Source organism: Tyto alba, unplaced genomic scaffold (genome assembly GCF_018691265.1).
Source record: "Tyto alba isolate M040663 unplaced genomic scaffold, T.alba_DEE_v4.0 Super-Scaffold_11, whole genome shotgun sequence".
Classification (NCBI taxonomy): Eukaryota; Metazoa; Chordata; class Aves; order Strigiformes; family Tytonidae; genus Tyto; species Tyto alba.
Window position 1 is genome coordinate 1,953,275 of NW_024881273.1, and position 17,788 is coordinate 1,971,062.

General features: G+C 42.4%; 2 protein-coding genes across 19 annotated transcripts in view; one reads left to right on the forward strand and one right to left on the reverse strand.

Moving 5' to 3' along the window:
- Positions 1 to 13,103, reverse strand: part of CRB2 (crumbs cell polarity complex component 2) — a 72,669-nt gene extending 59,566 nt beyond the window's left edge. For 2 of the 5 annotated variants that reach the window (XR_006164757.1, XM_042786410.1), the window contains exons 1-2: positions 13,057 to 13,103; positions 12,193 to 12,365 (exon numbers count right to left, since the gene is read on the reverse strand). Coding sequence is in view for 1 of the 5 variants with exons in the window: in XM_042786411.1 (XP_042642345.1) it covers positions 12,978 to 13,029 (52 nt within the window). In the remaining 4 variants the exon portion in view is untranslated. Of the gene's footprint in view, positions 1 to 6,770; positions 6,787 to 12,192; positions 12,366 to 12,977; positions 13,037 to 13,056 lie in introns of those variants that run through there. The other 3 variants (XM_042786412.1, XM_042786411.1, XM_032982507.2) reach the window with 3 other exon arrangements.
- LOC104357444 (spermatid perinuclear RNA binding protein) overlaps positions 12,980 to 17,788 on the forward strand; it is a 73,440-nt gene continuing 68,631 nt past the window's right edge. For 9 of the 14 annotated variants that reach the window (XR_006164758.1, XM_042786424.1, XM_042786420.1 and 6 more), the window contains exon 1: positions 13,416 to 13,546. The gene's annotated coding sequence lies outside the window, so the exon portion shown is untranslated. Of the gene's footprint in view, positions 13,042 to 13,415; positions 13,547 to 13,915; positions 13,937 to 17,788 lie in introns of those variants that run through there. The other 5 variants (XM_032982362.2, XM_032982380.2, XM_032982388.2 and 2 more) reach the window with 4 other exon arrangements.

Genomic DNA, 17,788 nt, shown 5'->3' on the forward strand with positions numbered 1-17,788 from the left:
AGCTTTGCTAATGCATCTTTTTTATTTGCAGTTCTCACATGTTTTTGCTAGACTAGACAAATGCTGCATGCCACACAGCTTTAAAAAAAAAAAAAACAACCTACGTAAATATCCTTAGAGTGGCTCAACTGGAATAACGTATCAGGCAGCATGTGGCCCTGGGACAGAGGCCATGCTCATTGTAATGCTACCTGCTGAGCACAGCCGCCAGCATTCAGAGCATTATAAAAAGGGCATTACTGGAACAATGACAAAGACACTGAGCAGCTACTTGCATAGTGTTTAATGAGCAACACAGACCATGGCATTTGTAGACTGACAGTTTAGGTTTGTTTGTCGTTGGGTTTTTTAACCCCAAATTTCCAACACCTTTCAAATAAAAATGCGCCTGAATTAATCAGAGGCAGTTCTGAAAAAGCAGCATAAATGATTTCAAGCCCTTTTGCAAAAAACACACATGGATTCCTTTCAAGGCCAGCACGACAAGTCTTCTGCAAAGAAAGAAATTTGAGAAGATCACACTATGCTTGCTTAGAAATCATTTTGCCTTTACAGGATCTGAACTATAATTAGAATGCTGATGCCCTGTTATAATAGAGACAGAAGTAGAATTACGAAGAGACATCAGAAGAATTTTCAGGATAGGGCACAACTGAAGGAATAGGTCACAATGGACAAACTTCTGGTATCAGTTCTTTCCAAGTTTCAGACTTCTGCAGAAGCAAAATAGAAGATCCAACAAATAAAAATATTTATAAATTTTAAAAAATAAGACATCTCATGCTAGATACTTCTGTTCTTTCCCTTTAAATTTTTCACAGAACAGTTTTTGTAGCTGCCAATTTTGTGACCTTGCTGGAAGTGACCAAGCCAGAGATCAATTAGTGAGCGCAGAATAGAGAAGCAGCATTGACTGCATTCTGCCTGTCTCTGGGGACGAGCAGCTGCGCTTCAGGGTAGGAGCAGCATCAGCCTGGAAGATTGTTATCCAGTGGGAGCACCGATACGCAGGCTGGTTACTAACTGCAAGATGCACAATGCAGCAGAACTGAAAGGAAACAGGGAAACCTCCTTTTTCCTTTGACTTCCACATTTAAAATTTTCCAATAATTTAAAACCACTTTAATTTTTCACATAATGAAATCTTACTACACCAAGTGATATCTACAACAAATACACCATGCTGGCTTCAAACATATAAATTATGAACGTTTGTTAATACTGTTCCTACTGATGTGCCCCGTAGGAAACTATCCTTTAAAAATATTGCATACTCTTCACATACCTTATTTAATCACTTACCAAATCAGGGAAAAGTTTGTCTGTAAAGATAAATAGGGAATATATAAAATAGACTAAAATCTCAGAAAGGTTTCCTGGCTTTTCTTAGCAGAGGAAAAGAAACACCATCAGTAACATTTAAGCATGATCAAAACCCCTACAATCTTCAACATACCTTAGAAAAGTGTGCTGCTTTTCCCTGAAGGGGAAATGCTGTACATTGGGGGGGGGAGGGGAAAAAAAAAAAAAGAAAAAGTAGTTTGCACCAGCAGTACTGAAGTCCTGAAACTAGACAGATCATTATTCTTCTCTATGATAGGGACTGGTTTGGCATGTGTTACCCAAAGCAGTACAGCAAGCATTTTTAAGCAAGCTCCATAAACCCTCAGCAGATCACCACTATCTCCCATTTCATAGACAGGATGAACCAAAACACTGAAGAATTTGGAGACTTGTGTTATACACCAAAGTACAGCGATAGAGAAGGGTAATAGCCCCAGTACCTTAACTTCCAGTTGCATATCTGAACTACCACACAAATTATCAGAGAGGACAGTGTCCCTCCTTCCTGACACCTCCAGAGAAGCAGCAGTGTGTACTCTCTACTGTCCCCAAAGACACACGCCTCTTTCCAACCCACTTCAGAGTTCTCCCACATGCCTCAATCTCTATTTTCTCTTTCACACAAAAGACTAACATAGGGAATTTGGAATTACAAGAGTTGGGTTGCATCTTTACATCTACCACAAGCTACTGCTACCTAATTTGTCTGGCTTATGCTTCTATGACAAAGTAAAAGGTGACATAAAACATAAAAAAAAAAGAGACTTTTACAAGTGTCAGGAGGTAGGGAAAATGATAGTTGATATTTTGGAAGATGACTGCAATAGTTTATCCCATACAATGAGATCTCATCTTCCTCAGATCTTGACTAAATCACTAGTTACTGGTCTTTATCTCACACGCTGCAGTACAGATTATCTGGACCACAGAGCAGTGACTTGAATAATAAAACTATCAAACTTCTAAATTCTAATTTAACTTGTCTATTATATCAAGCAATGTAAACAGAACTTCAGAAGAATGTCTCCTCCAAGAGCCATCAGGAGCACTTATTTATGTATTTCAGTTCCCATTTCCAGTGACCCTCACGGTGTTCGGAAACAAATCAAACCACTTGTCTCTTGTCAAGGAAAGGGACCTATTTGCAAGTCAGCAGGAACATCCCAACATCCAGTCTCAGGAAAATTGTTTCACAGCACCTTATCAGAGACCTGATAGGGGTCATGTAGCACTATCTGCAAAAGCTGAATGATGACATAAAACATAAAACACTTCAGGACACAGAGCAGGAAAATTTGAAATATCAGCCCTACAGAACCATATATATAGGTTTCTTAAATTGTAAATATGAGCATTCTAAATGCTATCTTGAAAAAGTTGTCAGGAAACATAATGCATGATGATGATCACATGTTAATTCTCAATGCTACAACGCTTTGGTATGTACTAAATTCCACAGTCTTCATGTTATCTTTCTCCTGTGACTACACTAGCACTCCAGGAATGGAACGCCAAGGACAGTGACTCAGACCTCTGTGGTTCCTAGCAAAGAGCCCTAACTGCTCAATGTCTTTAGAACATAATTGTGGGGCTTTCCACTAAGAAGATTCAACTGCTTACTGATACACAGCCATATTCTCAGTATTGCATGAACCCCAGCTCTTTAGTATTTAAATCAGTATATAAATATTTCACATAGACCTTAATCTAAAATAAGCCACCTGCCTGGTTACTACAATATTACAACAGTCTGTCTGCTTGCCTTAATTTGCAGGCAACTATAATGCTATTTGTGCGATATACTATTCCGTAAGGCCTCCCAGAAGAAACCTGAGAGATCAATAGTCCTTAAATAAGTAATTAGAAGAGCTGAAATCATTTAGGTCATCAAATAGCAAGTGGGATAAATAAAAAGTCATAGCTCTGTGAACACCTGCATCGAATAGAATTTCTACCTCTGTTTGCTCAGTTAAATGATAGAAAGGCTGCACAAAGCATAAGAGGCGGAACTGCTGAATAGCATCCATAATAGGAAATCAAAATAGGATAATACAAAATTATTTGGCAGGTTAATTAAAAACAAAACAAAACAAGATATATCAACAATCTTCAAATTCCCACTCCTAATGCAAGCAAACTTAGATCAAAAATCCAAAAGGAACCTTCTATCCTAAAGCATGATGCAAAGACAATATCATGTGTAATGAGACATTTCTACACTCATAGATGTGTTACACTAAACATGAGAAAATGTATGTAAAATATATTCTCCCAAGAATACAGATACATTTATGTTGAAATGTGTCAGGTTTTAACCTATGTTGCCACATCTACCCTACTCCAGAACAGTCTCCTGTCACACCCAGAGCAGGCACCTGTCCCTGCCATAGCCCATTACAAAGGCTGCTTGCCTGTTGCCTTTAAAATCCTCCACTGCCTCCCCTCAAGGCAGGCCTCCAACTTGCAGCTCCTTCAGTCCTGAAAGGGAGATCAGTCTTCTAAATGTTCAAACATTTTATTAATTCATTTCCAGACTCCTACTGATCCCTACATATTACAGAATGGCTCCACCCTCCACATCTACGTAGGCTCCTGCTTCCTCACACAGATTATGGGAACCAAGTTTGCTACCTTCCTTACCACACCTGGTTGATAGGGTCTCTAAATTACACCTGACTACACTCTTCTGAAACTACCGGACTAATCTGACCGTTTTGGACTTGCACTTTGGCAAGTAAACCCTGGGAGATTCTTTCCTGGTGTACAGTCATCACAAGCATATAAATTCTACCAAACACTTCAGCTGTCCAGGGGACTGTCTTTACAGACTGAGCTCAATTTTCCCTTAAAGGGGAAATCTGATATACTTCAAAATTGATAGGCAGCATTACAGTCTACATACCTCATATGACAGAGGCATCCAAAACTTTCACAGTGTTTCAGCAGCACACACAACTCATTTGCCAGTCACAGCTTACTGAAATCTCCAGCTACTAAATATCCTACATTTAGATAACACCTTGGCATATCAACGTTCTTGAAATTTTGAGGTACATGCCAAATGTCTGGAATATGACCCGAATCTGCTGCAAATCTGTCTCCCATTTATCATTTTATATGATAAAACTAGTTAGTTAAGCAGCAGCATGCTCAGTACATGGAGTAAAGAGTCAACTATTGCAAGGTTACTTCCAGTTTATGCAATGCAAGGAACACAGCAAATTATCCCGGAAGAGACAAAACAGATTTCAAAGAGTAAGCCTTCTACTGTGAATCTGCTTAGAGGGACATGCCCACACCCATCTGTCAGATCTAGGTTTTAGTGTACTGGACCATATCTGCTTGCTCTAAAACTTCAACTACTTCAAGATGAAGAGACATCAGAATCACCAACTGCTCTGACCCCACGTTGTGATACTGGGTTTGGGTACCAACACATTCAGAAAACACACCAGCTTCAGCAAGGTCAGTATTTTATCCCAAGGGTACAGCTTGTGAATGTTTTCCAAATGCCACTGAATTTTGGCTGTAGTCTCCCAAAATGTTGAAGTTATAGAACTACCTCATTATAACCAAAATTCTAGTTTTAGCAAGAATTTTAGACCAGATTTCTGACCACAGTTCAAAGCATTTTATTTCTATCTAGCAGTTATTACTGTTCCTAAGAGTTCTTCACTGTTGATGAAAATGAATCGTGGTGATTTTTTTTTTTTTTTAATTATTAGTATGACTGTACTGCCAGCTGCACTCAGAGAAATTCTGATTCAAGTTCTAGGCTTCATGATCATCCACAGACACTCAGCTATTGCTTCCATCAAAAAAACAGAGATTGCATAGACAAGAACTGATATGGGAAGGAGAAAACGTGCAGTTAAAAAATCAAAGAAGAAAAAAAAAAAACCCAACACTGAAAACAAAAACTTTTTGTACCAGAAACAGATTGAAAACAGAAAGAAAATTAGCATTTAGGAATGAAAAGCCTATTCACTGTTGATGTTAAATACAACACCCGCAGAGATGGAAGCTGGGTTTATTTTTGATAGCAGCATAAACATTAAAGATAAGCCAAAAGCATTTAGAAAATATGGGTGCAGCACAAAGGCTCATGTGATGAGAGATATTTTGCTTTGAATCTTGACCTGGAAAACCTCTTGTATGACAGAGCCTCTTTTCAGTGGAATCACAGTCCTGCCTAGTTACTCTGCCTATTAGTGACAAAAAGGCCACCCAAGTTGTTTCTACTTTGGAATGATGGCAGGTTTTCAATCCTAAGCATCAAAGGAAAAAGGAAAAAAAAAACCAGCCACCCTAATATATCTATCTAAGGACCTGCACTAAACTCCTGTCTTCCCTTATCTGGTCTAATCACACTCTTCCCTAAAACAATAACCCTTACAACTGTATCATCATTTTTCTAGAAAGGACATATATATTCCCCCAAATATTTGTCTACTTGCCACTGATATATATGAAAATACTTATCTCATATTGATAAGAGATAAACAGGCATCATATCCTACCCACACAATGGAAAAAACAGCTGATTTCCAGACTGGTTTATCATGTCTACAATCCCAGTAATATATAAGTGCTAACCACATCAACCACAATCACTGTAAGGGTTAAGCAATCTCAGGATCAAAATTCAAATGTTTATAATAAAGCATTAAGATGAAAAACTGTGGACACTTCTGTGAAGCTCAGTCTTACTTTGTATGTCTGTTCACACAGTCCAGGCTCCTCTAGAAGGAGAGTTGCAGACCAACAGTCAGTCTTTGGAACTTTATGCCATTAAATTGCAATGAGAAACCTGCTGTGTAAGACACTGCCAATTCCACATGCTCAGCTACGACACGACTGTAGAACCTTCTCTTTCTGCCACCTTTCCTTGCACAGGCCATACAGGCAGAGATGCCCTGTAACCACCTGCAGTCACCCCATGTTCCCATGTGGGCAGCAGACAAAAGCACTTCCACTCACAGGCAAAGAACAAAGTTAAAGGTGAGATGATCTATTAACACCTCATTTCCCAACGGAGAGATGTTAAGGATCGGGAGACTTCAGATGACCATTTAGGGCCCCACCTTGATTAGAAATTGTAATTAAATGCTCATTGAGTGTTAGCAATATTATTTGTTTTCAGGCCTTCCTATTGCATCAGGAACGCTCTGCTGGGTCGGTCGGCTCAGCGCTCCTGTGCAGCCTGACACTGTGTCTCAGAGTGAAAGCCGGAGATGCCACTGTGACACAGGCTGTGAGCCTGGCCACTTCCCACAGTCTGTTGTCTCTGGTTTTCCCCAGGCTCCACAACTGCTGCATTAGCAATGTTAACGGGTATGAAGTCAGTAACTACTGTTTCATCTCACTGCCCTTTCTGTAGGGACTGACATCATACCGTCAGCAAGAGTTTGTTGGATTCTACCAACCTGCAGAAACACTTTGAGACAGGAATTAAAATTACTTTTTTCTTCCTCCACGCTGACAGGAGTGATTATGTGCCTTCTACGTCAGCAATGAGCAATATGGCAGCAGTCCTCTGAAAGAGTTCATTCTCCTTCCCACTAGGGTGATGTGATCCATATTTTGAAAAAAAAAAACAAACCAACATTAAATTAACTACAAAGTTTTAATTTCTCAGGAAACACTCCTAGGACACATGCAACAATGAAATAATATCAGGAGAAAACATATACACTCACATTTTAAAGAAGTGTGTTTACTGCTATGAGTTATGTCATGGCCACTAGTGGAAAAGTTTTAATTACCCATTCAGCACTTGCCAGATGGGGGTGAGAATACAACCAGACAGCACAGTCTACAAAACAATTTAGATGTTAGGATGGCTGAGGCTAGCTATGTTGCACTGTGTCCTATAAAAATAAGATTAAAGCACTTCTGTGTACAAACGGTTCAAGGAGCTGCTGATTTGCAGGATCACTATAGACAACTTCACCTGGGCTGGTTCTAGCCAAGCAAAGTAAAGGCTGCAGTGACAGGGTCACAGCAAAGGGACTGTAACGCTGAGAGCCGGTACAGTGTGCAGCAATTCACTTGCTAGTTTAAGGAACACTCTGTACCATAACACTCAGCAAAGCTACGACACATCAAACAGAAATGTGAAATCAGAAGATTAACAAGTAGAGCAGCACATAGAGATATGCACTTTTTTTTTTTTAACCTAGACCTTTGTTGTTTTTAATAATTGATATAAAGTACCAAATGACTCACTAATTGCACTTCTAAATTGTAACCCAACCTGGAATCAATCACACACAGCATAACTTCTGTTCTTATTTGAAGCTAAATCCACCACATTGCATGCAGTAGCCTCGCTAATAATTGCATTAGTCATAACCTGAAAGTATTTCCCACTTACTTGGTTCCAGTTTTGCTTGCTTTTCAAGCTGATCCTCATCCCTATCGCTAAAAAGATCTCTGAAATGTTACCCCACAGAGCCTGCTCTGGGACTTGAAGAGCACTGTGATACATTTCATGGTGTGATTCCTCCTCTTTTAGTGTCTAATTTTCCTCCAGTACCATTTATCTCCTTTCCTTCAGTTCAAAGTCAAACAATTATCATTTAGGATTGCACCAGATATTAGCAAGTTCTCTTTAAAACTCTTAGTAATGAGTTAGGTACACAAAGAACTGCCAAATTTATCCATGTCATCATTTGTTTTGCAGCACAGATTCTAGATTTTTAAGTACCCTCTACACTGGATAGTTATCTGCTTGTTTCTCTCCCTTTTATGCCTGAGATATGCTTTTTTTTTACAAAAAATAATACAGATCTTGTAAGCATTTTTCAGAATAAAACTCTTTGATACATCATGCCACATATTAACTACCTAATAGCTGCAGGCCCAGCAGAAATGAAGGCAGAATGAAATGAAACAAAACAATAAAAGCTGGGATTAAGTAGACACAAGACGAGGTAAATTCGGACACCACGACACAATGTGGGATGCTCAAGAAACAGCAAGTTGGTATTTGAGAACTACCAAACATGAACTCAGTTAATCAACTTTTGCAGGATCCTCCCTAGGAAGCAGACATGTTAGAGCCCATGATAAAGTAAAACTCAACAGTACCCACACTCCTGGCCGTGTGGGGAGAACCCAGGCTTAAATCACATCAGTCCCAGCATAAGCAGCGTGAAAGGAGAGTTGTTTGGTTAAGACTTGGATGTGCTTTCAGATCAATTCCCACACACAGTTACACCTACCACAAGCAAAGCTTATCTGCCCTAGCAAAGACTGTTCTAGTACTGATAACATCTCACATTTCTTTTTCCCCACTGTGAATCTTCTGCCCACATCCTGAAGAGAAACAAATTCAATTAAAATCTGACAAGTTTTCACTGTTGATTTCCCTTCCCGCATCCCCAGACCACTCCCAGCAATTGACTACCCCGACATTTAGCCTTTGATTTTAATGCAGATTTGCAGAAATATTTTTATTGACTCTGGGTTTTAATACTTGCACAGTCATTCTGTAAAGATATGGGATTTTTAAAAAAATGCCTACCCTCTCTGAATGCAGTTTTAATCCGCTCAAAATCTATTTTTCTTCTGATTATATTATAACCCTTTAACTTTTACCTTCTGCTCTCTGTGTTGTTGGGGTTTTTCATAGAAGCCAGATGACATCCTACTTTTTCACTCTGTTTTCCCTATCCTTTGACATTCTATCTCCCTTCTTTTCTCCCCACAAGCAAATACAGCAAGACATAAGAGTGGCTTTGGACACTGTTTTATGTTGTATGGAATTGTTTCCAACCTCATTCTTGTCATTAAAGATGAGCTGTTTTTTTGAACTTCATGATTTTCTTCAAAACACTTCACATTTGCAAGTCATCTTCTTAGCTTATCACCTTTCTAAATCCAAGTCTCCTGTGTGGAAAGTATTCAAACACTGCCAAACTTCAAAGCATGCAAACAGCCACATTACATGTGTGATTAGTCCCACTGAAATTAAAGTTAAGCACATGCAATTATTTGGTTTCATTGATTAAAAAGATGTAAAGTCAAACATGTTAGTTTTCAAATTCTCCAGTTTTTTGTTATTTTTAACTTGTTGTGAAGCTATGAGACTAATTTCACATGAAAAGATAGCTTTTTTCTATGTAGATTTAAAAATACACTCCTCAGAGTTATTTTTTTCCAATTCAAATTCTGTCCTCAGATATCTTTGCACAAATCCCATTAACTTCAGTGAATGTCTAAAGGCAGAAATTGAAACCTGTAAAGAACTGGGTCACCGGACAATGGTAAGTCTCAAACAGAGCTTTCTTTTCTGAGTTATAGCAAGAGAAAAATACCTCTTCCCTCAGGCACTATAAGAACATTCCCATTTGTCTGTAAACAATACCAAACACTTGAAATTCGATGGGTTACATTTCATCCTTGCTCACTTAGGATTTTTTTGCTTTACTATAGGTAATCGCTATTTAGTCCTTAATGTAGGATGATCTAGCATCAGCTACAAATACAAGTACACCATCCTGGGCAGCTGCCTCACTGCAGATTTCAGTACTGGTTCACTCCAAGCTTAAAACCGGTAACTATCAACAACTCTTTACAAATGGTCCCCAGGAAAACTGCTTTCACATGCTGGTCATATATACTAGCTCCTGCCTTGCCTCTATTTTTTATTTAATAATAATACTAAATGGTAATAAAATTTATCGCATTTATAGAATACGGCATAATCAGGTATGAGATCTACAGGCAGGAAAATCAGTCCAGGAACAAAGGTTCTTGTTTTTGTTTTTTTTTTACAAACTAATTCTACATTTATTGTGTCGGTAAACATCGGTGAAATAATAGTCTTAGAAAACTTCAGTCACCACAACCGTTCTCAACATCTCAGACCTGTATACTGTTCTCATATAATTGGTTTTATTCCATTATATACACTTGTTACAGCACAAAACCTACAGAGTACTTAAAAAGAGACCAACCTAACCTAATCTGGCCAGTCCAGAGACACAAAGAGACGGGACGAGCCACTATGCAGTATTCAGAAGTTAACTATGAGCTCCCTTTCCATATTCACTTTTCCTAGAAAGTTTAGATTTGCCAGAAACATATTGTCAATTTCTTTCAAAAAAAAAAAAAAAATCCAAGTTACATGCTAAATGACTTATACTTTGTATTTTCAAATATAGTATCACCTTTTACACTTGTTTCTGCTCATAGCTGTGAAGAGAGTCTACTGGAATGAGCACGAAGCTTGGAATTCTAATCCAGACTATGCTACTTGGTGTGTGTGTGACTGCTGGCAAAGTGTTTCACCGAACCTAATGTCTGTACCTCTAACAGCCTTTGTGATTCCCTCAGTTGTCTAGGGGATGCTGGTAACAGTCAAGAATACATGACAATGTCTTAAATATTTCTATTAAAAGATCTGCAGGAAACATGCATTATTTCCATCATAGTTATATATTTTAAATAATGATAAAAAAAAAATCTTTCCATGTTGGTATTTTGTCCCAAGAAAGAGCATAATTACTGTTAATTACTTTAACTTTCATCAAGGTAACTCTAATTCCAGGCTGCTTTTGGCAAAATTCAAGTTCCCATCTCTTATTGAGTATACTTAGAGATATAAATTCAATTTTCTTTCTTTTTATTCTATGAAGCCTGAAGACAGATGTTAACTTTTTTCCAAACCTCAGATGTTCTTTTCATTGTTAAATTTATATCCTCGTACTGAGCGCCAAAACTCTTCCAGTCCCCTGTATTCTAAATTAATCCATCAATCCCCTTTCCGCTGTGTTTTTGCCCTTGGCAAATCACTAGCCCAAGGGAGAACTCAACAGAAAAATTCAAGATTTCACTCAGACCACAGCTGAAAATATCCTTCTTCTGCCTCTGCAAAAGCTTCACTATCTGAGATGCCATCTCTTGTAGATTTTTCTCTCCTTACTACATTTCCAGCTTCATTGCACAGCCACTAATTTTCACAACTGTCCCTGTCCATTCCCCTATCTTCTCCAGCAGCCTTCCTCTGGGTTATATTTGTACTGTGTCGCTATTCACTGTAATCAATTTCAAATAAAAATGTTCTCACATTAAGTCCTTGGACCAGTCCTTGATATTCTAGCTATTATCTTCTCACCCCTTCTCAAGGCCTACACTAATATTTTAAGGCCACACAGGAGATTTAACTAAACTCATTCATTGCTTTGAAACATCTTGATTCTAGACTTGAAAGCAGTAGTTGAGATTCCTCAGATTTGTTTCTCCTTTCAATCCTTAGATATCGTAAGATAAAAGTTTGATACCAGAGTTATGTCTGACTGTTCAGAACTAGGGCAACACTCTAGACACAGGCTTGCAAAGAAGTATACAAAATATAAGTTTAATACAAACAAGCTGGACCTCTCACTGCATGTAAAGTTATTAATGCACATGTGTTTTCTACTTCCACCCTAATGCTGCAAATCACTCTTCTGAATGAACGTTACTGTTTCACTTCAGCACTGCAAATCTCCTGATCCTACTAACTTTTGCCAAAGTTCCCTCATAGGCTGCTTCAGCACAGCATGTTGTGTACTGATTATTTTGGCATAGAGCTCCCTAGTCAACTGTCTTTCATCATTACAGCCTATAGAAAATTAGCTTTGAAAAGTGTAAACAGTGATATTAATACGATTACCATCGACTTGTATGTTGAAAGCTGCGTTTGAAAAGGCACTTAAACCTAGAAAACTTAGGAGAAATTTTGAAGCACTTATGTGGAGATATAGGCCATTTGAATGTTGTAGCACAACCTTAAGGGTTCTATGAAACGCGCATCCAAAGAATAAAAAACCCACCAGACTCAACCCTCCCTCCTCGTACCTAAAGGTTATAGTACGCTAGGACTTCTCTGAAGAGTTTGAACTGCAGTACTTGGAGCTCTCTCTTCAATTTCACAGCAGTGCCCATCTGCTCTAGAACAGTCAGATGTCGGGGATTAGGAAGAATTATCACAGGGCAGCTGAAAGCTAACTCGAACCCATCTTTCTCGATTTCTAGAAAAGAAAGATGGAGATCATTGAACACCACATTCCTCACGCAGCCCGACCTGCCCAAACGCACCACGAGGCTGCCTGGATTTTAATGTCCTCAGACAACCACCGAGGATTCCATGCGGAGAACAACTACTCACAGGGAAACACTGCTTCTCAGCTCAATTCGGGAAACCTCTCTTTCTGCACTGCTTCGGATTTTGCGGTGGGATATAAAAATCCATCGAGGACGGGGCCCTGCCTCACACCTCACCCCCGCCCTCACGCCCTCCCCTCAGCCTTGCCCCATCCCTCCCTGTCCCCTCAGCCGGCGGGGACGGCTCTGCCTGAGGTGAGTATTCACACTCACGGCCCTGGGCCGCTGCAAACGGGGTCGGGTGACGGTGAAACCACAGGTCCCAGGCTCCGCCGAGATGCCCCGGTGTTTGGGGCGGTGGCTCCTCCCCGCCCGGAGCAGAGACGGGGCAGGGACGAGCCTCCCCCCCGCCCCAAACACCCACACACACACACACCTGCCTCCCGCCGCGCCGCCGGGCCCGGCCGCCCCTCAGCCCGGGATGGGGAGGGCCCTACCGCGCCGCTTACGCACTCTGCGCCCGACACGCTAGCACCTACGGCACTTGCGCAACGGGAGCCCTCTCAGGTGCAGCGCCCGCGTTGACGACATTACGGAGAATTCGTAAGAAACACTAACCTCTTTGAGGGGTTTTGCGCAAATGACGTTCCTAGGTGCGGGCTTGACCGCCCCTAGCGCGCGTGGCTGCAGGAGCACTCAGCCGCGGGAGGGGGTGGGGGGGGGGGGGTGGATTGCGCAGCGTACGCAAGGAGTAGCGGCCCCCAGGTAGGGAAACCGGACGGGCCGAGCCGAGCAGCTTTACGTCAATTCCGTAAGGCCGCGCTGGCCTGCCGCGAGGAGGGAGGAAACGGCGGGTTCCGCGCCGCTACGGAACTGGCGCGGCGGCCCGGCATCGCCCCCCTCCTCCCCTCTACGCAGTTGGCGTAAGGCTCCCTCTCAGGTGCAGGGAGGGGGCGGGCTCACGTTGCCCGGCAGCCCCAGCCTATGGGGGCGCCGGGCGCTGTCACGTGCCGGAGCCCCGCTCGCCGCTGCGGAGCCGGAGGAGCCGGACGGGGCCAGCGAGCCGGGACGGGGCCGCGGGGCTGCGCCGGGGCCGGCGGCCAGCGGGGTGAGGCCGGGCGAGCGGCGGGGCGAGGCGGCGGGGAGGGGTCGGGGCGGCGGAACAGCCTTCCCTGAGGGGAAGGCGGGCGCCGGGCGCCGCTCCTCCCACTGCACCGGGCACTGCGGGCAGGAGGCAAGGGCAGGACACGGCGCGGGGGGCGGCGCGGGGGGATGGGAGGCGGTGCGTGAGGGGAGCGGGGTGGGGGGCGTTGCTGCGCGCGCGGAGGGGCGCGGCGGCCGTTGAGAGCGGAGGGGGGGGGGGGGGGTTTGTCTCCGCGCCCTGAGGGGCCGCCGGCCCGCGGGCGGGGGCGGAGATGAGGGGCCGGGCGCCGCGGTGCGCGCAGGCGGCCGCCCTTCCGCCCGGCGGAGCGGCGCGTACCTGTCCGCGGGCGCGCAGGTGCCGGCGGGCGGGGGAGCAGACCGAGCTGCGGCCGTGAGGAGGCGGCGGGGGGGGGGGGGCGGGATGTGAGGGGATTGGGGGGGGCGGGGGAGCGATTTGCGCGGTGGTCCCGTCCCTGCGCGCCCGCCGTGGGCCGGCCAGGTGCCGGGAGCGGGGAGGGCAGCGCCGGGGCTGCCGCCATGGCTCGTCCTCAAAAGTTTGCTCCAGGCCGGCGGCTCCGCGCATCGCCCGGCCGCTCCCCGGCGCGGAGGGGGCAGCGCTCTGCCGCCCGCCCGGGGCTCGGCAGCGTCCTGCGGTGGAGGGAAAGATCATCGGTGGTTTGGTTCTTCTTTCTTTCCTCTTTCGTTCTAGGTTTGCTTTGCACTGGGTTTTTGTGAATCGTTAACCCGCTAATTTTTCGGGGAGTGAGGGTTTAAAAGGGGTGACTGGGGAGTGATACTCGGGCTGAGTGAAGCAAAACTTGAGTTTTGAACCAAAACAGAAATGTGTATTGTCTAGCTAAATATCTTATTATTTATTTACATGGCTCTGAAAATGGTGCCGTGTGATTTACAGAAAGTCAGAAGAAAATGTCCTGCTCCAGAGAGCATGCATTCTAAATAGCTGTACAAAAAAATATATAAAATGGGGGATCCTGGATATGTCCAAATTATTTTTTTCTTTAGCTGTGTATTATGGTTTGTTACATTTTTTAAAAAGTTTTCTCAGGCTTTGTCCTGAAAACTTAGAAATTCTAAGTATGGTTAAAGTAAAGAAAGGCTTAAGTGGGCATTGTTGTCAGGAATATAAGGTATTTCAAATCTCCAGTTCCAAAAATGTTTGCACAACTTTAACTTAAATTAAAATAGCTAGACTATTTAGCTTAATTTAAAATAGCTGTGTGTTCTAGTGAGCATTTGAAACCTGGCCTTCTAGGGTAAAGACAGAACATTTAAATAATTTCCTTCATTTGTGCAGAACAGTTTAACATCTTTGGAAAGAATGGAGATTGAAGGACTGTTTGCAAAACTTGGTCTTATTTTATTTTTAAAGAGATGGTAAGCATTTTTGAGAGACCCAAAGGTAGCAGCTGTGGAGGCAGAGAGTGCCTAATGGTTGCTGGCAGGAAGGAAGGAGGATGGAGCGATGCTGTCTGTGCTTGCAGGGGAGGCCTTAAAAACAAAACTTCGGGAGCAGGGAGGAAGGCCCGACAGTGCCTCTGTAGAGGCTGTATTGCTGTATTCCAATATTTGCACAAGGTCGTTGCTTGTAGTCTCTGAAAAGCTAAAGTATTTTCCAGGAACTTAAATAGTCTACCTCTTAGAAGGGTGATCAAAAAATTTGTAAAAGCTGGGTTGTAGTTATTTCCTGCCAGTGTAGAGAGGAGGAAGAAATCCATGTTGGCAGACTGTGGCTGGCTGTAGCTTCTACTAAATTCCTGGTAATTTTTAGGAAGTTGGACTTGCCTCTGGAAGTTCTTGGCATGTGTCATTTCCTTCTCGCTGGAACTTTCCAATCATTTTCCTCTCCTTCATGTTGGGGTAGAACAGAGGGAAAGATGGGGAAAAGAGTTGGTAAGGGTTGTTCAGAGTAAGGTTTTAATAATTTCAGTTTTTGGTTTCTTAGAATCTTGTCATTGATGGTGCAAGTCTCATGCTGCTTTGGTGTTTCTAGTAGAATCTTATTTCTTGCTAATTTTCTTATTGCTGTTTTTATAAAGGAGTTTTATTTGCATAGGCTGTTCATCCAAACTAATCCGTATTATTGAACTATTGACAATGTTGTCATCTCTCCACAAAGAAGATGCTGATGAAGTGCCAGTTCTTGCTCCAAGTGGTTGACAGGCTGACTGCAAGGTAGAAATCCAGGACTTAATTTCTCGGGGAACTGGAGAAAGATTCTGTCTAGAAATACATGCGTGTTGGGGGCTGGGGGGAGGCCCAGGTGATAACTGGTATGAATGTTGTTGAAGAAGGGATCGAATCCAGCTTCGTGGTTTGTCCTGGGAGAAGGAGTTTCAGGTAGAATTGGTTTCATACCAAAGACTTGGAAGCAAATTAGAAGAAAGAGTAAGCAAATCAGAAGATATAACAGAAGATGGCAAAAGGCATGCCATGCCTAAACGCTAGAGAATAAGTTTAAACTGGTGGATATGCAGATTTCAGTGACCCTTGTTTCTGACTTGTAAGCAGGTTTTTTTGGTGGATGTTCATTCAGTAACATGATGCTTAAGATTGCAGAGCTCTCTTCTTTTCAAGCCCCTTGGTTAATGTTCCTCAAAGGCCTGTGGGTGGACTGAGTTTTGGGTGTTGCTTTTTTTTTTGAACTGTGAAATCCTGTTAGGAAATTAAAAAAAAAAAAAAAAAAGTAGTCTAAGAAGCTGCTTCATGTTGTGAAAAACCTTACTGTAGAATCATAAAAGCTGCGCTTTTTCCACATTGCTTTGGAAGCAGCTGAACTTTGTAACTTGGCATGTAAATAGAGCTCTTTGAAGAGCACGTCCATGGCTGGAAAGAGTGGAGAAGGAAGTGCCCTGGCTGGTTAACAAGCTTTTGAGTGTGTAAAAAGCCACTGTGAGCTTGTTGAAGTATCTGTTAAAACATAGAAGAGGAGTTTGCAGAGTCTTGTCCTTGGCTGTGGTGGTGAACGTACACCTAGAAGTGGCCAGCATGCTGAAGTGTAAATATGAAAGAGTAAAATGTGGCAGTTTGTGTGTTTCTGTAGAGTGGGCTGGGTGAGGGAGAGTACTCAGGGCAGATGAGAGGAAGGTACTCGGGAATCTGTTGGTGATCTGAGGGAGATGCTAGGCGAGTGAGAATGCAGAGGTTCAGTCTACACCTCACTAGGCTAACTTTCCTTTTTGGTGAGTTAGGATTTATGGTAGGTCTAGCCATGCCAACAGAGGACCTCAGCATAGCATTTTGATATCTGTAACTTACTTTGTGTAGAGGTTGGAGGAGAGAGAACTTTTCTGTTCTAACAACATACGTGTGAGGAGCATTTGGCTGATGTAGTGTCCTGGATTTGCTGTAAACTGAGCAATATTGGCAAGTAAAGATTGCTGTACTGCTGTATATGCTGCAGTGATGAAATCAAAGGAAAAATCCTGTTTAAAGCAACATGAGAAACAGTTACAGATTTAAACAGCAGAAAAATGCAAGTCTCGAACATTTCTGTAGAAATCATAGTTTGAGCATTTGTTGGTCATGTAGTGCAGTTTGACAAATAGAAACTTTGTGCTCCATATTTAAGGAAACAGAAGTCTAAGCTGACCTACCTGAAAACATTTGCTTATGTTTTTTTTTTAAAAGCAATAATCAATCCAAGCTACAAGACTAGAGACAATATTTTTGCAGTTGTACTTCTGCATTTCTTGGCACTTGTATAGTTTTTCCTTCTTATGTGCAAGACTTTCACTGAGCAGTGATGACAGAAAACACAGATAGTGGCACATACACTGTGTCAACTCACAGAGGGCTAGTGTTTCTATTTAACATTTTTGAAAACCTTAATTCATGTCTCTAAGAAAAAGCATGCATAGGAACTCTTACAAAGTACATGAGCGAGTTAACATAAACTTCTTGCACTTTGGATATTTGGACTGTATTTTGTAGCTAAATTACCTAATGTTTCTGGTCCTGTCACTTGAAACATCATGGAATGGAAGAGGACTGAGAAAATTCTTGGGCCTCGTTCCATGTTGGTCTGGTGCCTTGTAGTCACATTTGTGATTTGCAATGCACATACTGACCTTCCTGTTAATTTTCTATGCGGTATTGGAATGTAGACAAGGTGCTGCTTATAGGAGAAGCATAAGATAAAATGCAGGCTATGTCATTTGTTCTGCTGTTACTGACAGGTATGGAAAGC